The sequence below is a fragment of the Porites lutea genome, chromosome 3, assembly GCF_958299795.1.
Source record: "Porites lutea chromosome 3, jaPorLute2.1, whole genome shotgun sequence".
In the NCBI taxonomy this organism is placed as follows: Eukaryota; Metazoa; Cnidaria; class Anthozoa; order Scleractinia; family Poritidae; genus Porites; species Porites lutea.
The window spans coordinates 26,715,511-26,722,377 of record NC_133203.1 but is presented as its reverse complement, the minus strand read 5'-3'; the positions used below and the strand labels follow the sequence as shown (position 1 = coordinate 26,722,377).

General features: G+C 35.2%; 1 protein-coding gene across 3 annotated transcripts in view; it reads left to right on the top strand.

The window, feature by feature from the left end:
• The first annotated feature begins 335 nt into the window (after positions 1-335).
• Positions 336-6,867, top strand: part of LOC140930793 (integrin beta-PS-like) — a 38,732-nt gene continuing 32,200 nt past the window's right edge. The window contains exons 1-6 of one of the 3 annotated variants that reach the window (XM_073380505.1): positions 336-485; positions 1,576-1,643; positions 3,353-3,447; positions 3,791-3,901; positions 6,046-6,109; positions 6,579-6,710. In XM_073380505.1, the coding sequence (XP_073236606.1) occupies positions 1,583-1,643; positions 3,353-3,447; positions 3,791-3,901; positions 6,046-6,109; positions 6,579-6,710 (463 nt within the window). In that variant the 5' untranslated portion in view covers positions 336-485; positions 1,576-1,582. Of the gene's footprint in view, positions 486-898; positions 1,052-1,575; positions 1,644-3,352; positions 3,448-3,790; positions 3,902-6,045; positions 6,110-6,578; positions 6,711-6,867 lie in introns of those variants that run through there. The other 2 variants (XM_073380507.1, XM_073380506.1) reach the window with 2 other exon arrangements.

Here is a 6,867-nt window from a genome sequence, read left to right as displayed (position 1 = left end):
AAAATGATTCACAGACTACTTCCGGTTTGTGACAAAATATTGATGGCCTCTTCCGCAGGCTGCTTGTTATGTCAGGGCGTGGGAAGAGGCTTATCTGCATAGTTGATGAGCATCTATATTCTCATTAACGTACCCTTGCAAGTCTCTCAATAAATCTTTGGAAGAATTTCAAAACGTATCTTTATTAGGAGGCGTTACAGCCTGTTGGACGTGATTATCACATTCCAAACCTTGATCTAATCTTTTCTACTCCATACTAAGTCAAAGGTATTTAATTTTGAAAGGTAAAGAGAAGTTTGAAGTTAATCATTACATACTTTGATGACCGCAAGGGCAATGAGCCAGTTGCGGAATGCTCGTGCTGGCGTGACCAGACCTTCCAGAGAATGAAAGAGTCTTACCGCTTGACGCAGAACGTTCACTGATGCTGTGTATATATAGCTGCTTGTATGATTGTAAAGAAAAGACGCCCTGGGAATCCACAGGTGAGTCTTTTATCTGATAACACTCTCGGCTTTTGTTGGCAATTAGAATATTGTTAAGGAACTCAATGAAAAATGTCGCTATCAAGAACAGAGCTACAGCGCGGTTTGTTATCGCTCCGGTCGCGCGTCTGTCTTTGGCTTGTTTATTTCCTTTCTTTATTTTAGTTAATCCTGTTGCTTGAGTTATTCCACTTTAGTTCCGTACATTTAATGACTACGACATAACTAAACCCGTGGAAACACCATCTTGAGAGTTAGTTGTATGAACCCACTTTTTTCGACGACAGCTCACTCTGAATTCGACTTTGAGCATGAAGAAATATCTACAACTGTTAGGAAATACCAGACTGAGTTTCTGTTGACCGACCAGCTGTTGCTTATGTATTTGATCCGTAATTAACCGGTTAAAAGGTAATTTATTCATCTGATCATGAAATTGAACCACAAAAGTCAATTCATTTCGAAGAGTTGTCCACTGTTTCTCAAGACTCCTCCAAAGCGCTACGGGTCCATCTTTCCCTTGAAGTTTTATTCTGGATTCGCGGATTTATGTTCCCCCCAAAAAGGTATTGCATTTTTTATGAAACGGAGCGATCGAATTTTGAAATGGCTCTCCTAGTGTGACGCTTGATCTTCGCATCTTTTGAAGTGCAAAGTAAATTTTCCGGCGGTTTCAAGAGAATGTAAGCTCAGATCAAGGTCGGGAGTTAAAAATATTGAAGCCTTGCGTTTAGGGTTTGTTCGTTTATTTCATGGCAATTTTTTTTCTCTGTCTGACAGCTAACCTTCAACCACATTTACATGTAGCTCTTGTACATTGTCACGTAATTTGAACAACAGGTTTAAAGTGTGAACAAACACATTTAACAACACGCTCCTTTTGTGAGTATGTGGTCCTTGTAATGTTTTATTTAGACCGCGTTCTCATAAAAAATTACTACAATGCTGTCGAGCTCGTAAGCTTTTTCTTTGAATTAATTTTAATCGCCTAATGGCGCTAAATGATGGCTGGTGAGAATATCACATTAAACCTGTCTAAATTCTTGTATGAAATTCTTTAGTCTGTTTACGTTTACTTTTTTCTTTGCAGGAGTATAATGCATAGATTCGCTCTTCTTTTTAACCTTATGGTTTTGGGCTTATTTTCTCAAGTTTGTGGTATGTTCATATCTTTATTTTCTGTGGTTTACCCTTAAATGTTTACGATAACAAAAAAGAGAAAGGCTTGCTTCGATCGGCCTTCAAATCTGTCGAACAAACCCCTACAAGTTTTGTTTTATAAATACTAAACAAAGAAAAACGCTAGGTGGACTGATTTTAAGGAATCACTTTCCTTCAAGGCGTCGATTTTTTTGTCACGATTGGAAATTATTCATCCTTTTGTTCAAAAGAAAATATCTTTTGTGACAGATATTTAAATAATGAAAAAATCACGGTCGACAGGTGATCATCTTCTTTTGTCAAAATAAGAAAAAACAAAATAATATCAGGATAGGAAAAGCGTTTCTCGTTTCCCGAGGGTAAAGTTTTCTGTATTTCGCTGTTGGGGGCAGAGAAATGCAATTTACCAGTGGCATTTATTGATTGAAAAAAGGTATTTTTCCTTTTTCGTTTACCCCCTTTCTCTCTTTTTTTTGTGGTTGTTTTTGTTTTTCATTTTGACTAATGAAAATTAAAATGTTGCTTCTTTCTTTGAATGTAAACAACGGTCAGAAATAAATAAAAGTTCAATATTTGCTTAGCATTGTGGTTTCAGTTGAAAATAGACAATTTCATTTAAACGTAGTTGTTAGATTAAGCTAACTTTGATTTTTAAGTTATCAAATTTTTAATTGTTTAGTATATCTAGAAAATTATTGTAAATTATTGAAAATGATTTTGATAGTCTATCTTTATATTTTGCTATTTACATTTACTTGTTTTGAAGTTTCCTGTGATTTTATCTATGAAGACTCTATTTTTGTGACACCCATTATTTTATTGGAAAATCTGGATTTTGCTGATGATTTTTATTTTTGGATTTCCCAACAAAAAAGCAGAATTATCTGAAAAATATATTTTGAGGCTCTGAAATCTTCTTAGGAATGGATAATTTTCAGTTTTGAGAAGGAAGAATGCAAAATCCCTTTTGGAAAATCTGAAGATCTATCTTGTGTAGGTTACATACAGCAAGGTGTGGGTGTCCGAAGTTAGAAGGTTTTGTGACAATTTATAGAGTTCCTTTCTTTTTGTCTTGGGTTTTCGAACCGTTGCTGCAAGATCTCAAAATCTTGGCAACGATTTACTATCCGTTATTGTACAGTAGTTTCTGTAGTAAGCTTTAATGCTGTAACGACAGTACTGCCCTTCCAATAATTGGCACCAACCCCTTGAATAAACACTTTCTTATGTAGTTAGATTTAAAAAAAATTATCACTGGTATGGTGAAATTTGCCCACGGCTTTCATAGTTAATTTTTGAACATATATATTAACAGCGAGGAATGCTGGACAATGGTTGCCTAGGTAACACCTTTGGACCCCCTTATAAAAAATGCCTTGATGCATCTCTGATAATTAAGTTTAAGGAAGGCCTTGTTGTTCATAACGTTTATATTGAGACTACTAAACTGCCAATAAAATACAATTTGTGAGTGAATTTTCATTTAGACTTTATCAGGTTAAAATAGATTATGTAAATATGGAGAGGAAAACGTAATACATGCCTCCCCTCAATAAAGTGCTACTTTTACCAATTCCCCCCTCCCTCCCTGGGAGTTTATTCCAAGAAACAAGGGTGTACAAGGGTATTCAATCTCCCCCCCCCCCCCCCCCCCCCATGTACAATTCTGTAGAGCTTCATTTCATTATTTTATAATTTACTTGTAGGGGTTAAGAATATTCCTAACTGCAGGCAAATAGAGTCGTCATGTGGTGAATGTATACAAAATATTGATCCTCCATGTTCTTGGTGTGAAGATACTGTAAGTACTCTTTGTTTTTTAGTTGGTTCGTTTATTTCATTCTTAATAAGGGGTAATTTTTTAATACCTATAATTTGTTCTTTGTCGCAGTTGTCCCTTTTTCTTTGTAAATTATTTATTTTGGTGTTGCAGCTTTTGACGAAAGAAAGCTGCTTTTCTTTTTAAGTTAGTCGAGCCAGTAATTAACAACTGAAATATTTTGGCATGAGCTCTTTAACTGTCAATTATGAAATTGTTGAAATTATTGAAGGGTTTTACAACATGGAAGGCTTTAAAGGGAATTTTCGTTGGTTCAAAAATAATAACAGCTTTTGACCTTTATGGCGGCTTTTTGTTTACATAGGAGTATGTTTGGTTAGAGCAACCAAGAGACAGATGTGATACACATGCTAACCACACCAAAAATGGATGCAAGAATATAGCAAATCCTAAATCCAAATTGGTTACAAATGAAGTAAGTTAATAATTCTGTAAGTATACTATAATAAGATAATAATTTTTATTCTTATAAGTCTGGCTGTAAATCTCCTTCTTAATGTGCAAACTAGCTTGTCAGAATGTACTGTTACAAAATGTTCAAAACTAAGTTGACAGTCTGTTGTGAGCCTCTTTTCTCGACTCTCGTTTCCTGCGCAAATCAACTACTTATTTAGAATGGAGTCTCAGGAGACAGAAAACAGTACATTCAGCTACACTGTATGTCTGATTTCTCAATAATTTCAGAACACAACATACAGTGTAGTTTATGCCTTAATTTCTCTAATATTCTCATCGCAAACAATAAAATTAATCTACAGTTCAGCTCAGAAATAACCATTCAAAAATTTGCCCGCAAATCACATGTGCACAATTTGCGCATATGCGTCTTCGTCTGTGTCCATTTTAGATGCGTCTGATTAGTATGTTGTATGAGTTAGCTTATTGTCTATACTTACTGTTCTCATTTTTTTGTTAGTTTTATCGGACCTTATTGTAAGTGAATTGATCTTAAACGATGAAATTAGATTTGGGCAGTTGAGCAACTGTATAAAAGTAAACATATATTTATCTACCTATAGCGTGACTCGAACATTTTTTTTAACAAGTCCTCATCATCAGGACTAAATGTTTTCATGAACAACTGTTAGTAGTTGAAGCATCTTGTTCGTTAAAACTGAAAAGTTTCAATTTTAAGAAAGGGTTCTAGAATGAACACTTATTTCAGAAAGTAAACCTATTTCTCTACCTAGACTGATCGCAAGAAATGTCTATGATATAAATTTATAAAGCACAATTAGTGTCAGTCATTTGGCTACAGTGAAGTTAGCTAAGAACTTTTGCTGCATCACTTTGTACTTATAAACATTCACAGAACATATTTCCCAAGGAGTCAATGGAGCCAGCAATGTTTATTAGGAAGATGTTTAGACTTACCCATCATCGATACCCAACATTTTGTGTCTTTGGCAAAACATGAATGTATCAATCAATCAATCAATCATTTATTTTGACACGTTACATTGAGGAGCTAAAAAACTTGTTCAAAATACGAACGTGTATAAATAAAATCTATAATAATTATTACAGCTACCATATTTATTCAAATAAGCGCCCAACCTCAAATTAGCGCCCACCTCAAATAAGCACCCATCCCAAAGGCAGAAAAAGTTAATAAGCGCCCGGCCTCGAATAAGCACCCACCCCACCCCACCCCACCTCCCTTCCAATCCCTCTCAAACTCAATAGAGCACCCACCCCCACCCCACCCACTTTCCCCCTCCCAACCCCCAAAAATTGAATGAGTTCTAATAAGAGACTTCCCCGAAGATGGTGTTTTCTTCAGAGTATTTACAGAAACCTTGCTTTGTTACATCTTTGTGTTTTGTTATTACCATTTATTGTTTTGTTGCAAAATAAACGTACTACACTTGCTGAAAATGTTGAAAATTTAATAAGCTCCCAGCCTTGAATAGGCGTCCACCTCGAATAAGCGCCCACTCTCAAAGTCCAAAAATGTAATAAGCGCCCAGGGGGGTTAATCAAATAAGTACGGTATATTTTAATATTATTTTACTTTAAAAACAACTCAATAAATATTCGAAAACTTAGTAATAAAAACATAAAATATAAAAAGCTAAAACCTACTAAAAAGCCATATACTAAAAGCAAAACAGGAAAACTAAGAATGTATATGTATAAACAAGATTTGATGTGCACAATGTCTGACGCCTCAATGAACATCTCTCATTGAGTTATGAAGTGTAGCTTAAACAAACAAATCTTCTGTTGTCTTGTAATCATTTGATTTCCATGATTCATTTGTGTTGGTTTCCATATGAAAGAAAAACAAAATTATGATAAGCTAGGTGGAAATGATGCAGTCATTGCAAACTTTTGCATGCTGTTTGCTTTTCCCTATGTAATCTGATTCTCGTTGATTAGCAGATGATTAATAGAACCAAGACAAGCGTAGGCAAGCATAGGCTTACGATCAGCTGACTTCTTAGTGCCTTTGCATTACATCTAGTACCTGCAGAATATGCAAATTCTCTCCCGTTTGGGTGCCATGAGACTTTGACTATGATATCAGCTGCACTGTATCTTGTTGTTCACTTGTAGGATAGACAACTTGATTCAGATGTCAAGGTAAAACCACAGAACGTTACTCTGTCACTTAGACCAGGTGAGTGATAATTGCCATATAATAATTATGGAGTGATTGCCATTCTTTTTCTCATCAAAAGGGAGACTTAGTGTATGTTACAGGTCAAAATTAAATTCAAGGTAAAATTTTTAAACCAACTTTAATTCTCAATTTCCTTTTCCTTTTTAAAGTAGAGTTACATTATATTTTTTTAGCCAATTGCCTCTGTCTTCTAGACCTGACTATTCATGAGTGATTAGAACTAGGACATAAAATCAACCTAGGTTAGAAAATTTTATTCTGAATTTTATTTTTGCCTATAACATGTACACCTGCATAAAAGGCTACATTATATGTGTTATCGACCAAGAGTGAGGTCCAGGTTGCTTGAAATTATTGTTGACCAGTTTCCTTTTTTGCCTTTTTATTGACTGGCAGAGGTTTAATAGTCTGTACATGTATTTGCATGACTTTAATGAATGTTACACTGTATTTCATGGTTCCACAGGTCAACCAGCCACAGTTAAGGTTGTCGTTAAGATGCCAGAAAATTATCCGGTAGATTTGTATTATTTGATGGACTTATCGGGTTCCATGGTAGAGGACCTTAAGAAGTTTCCCGCCCTTGGAGAGAGTATAGGTTTGCAACAATTAATTGCATTTTACGTGTACAGTAGTTCTCATTTGCCACCAACATACCTGCAGTATAATCACTGGTTAATATTAAATGGCTAAGGTACTTTTTTGATCTGAGAATACATGTAGAATTTCGAAATCACCAGATGAGCTATCCCATT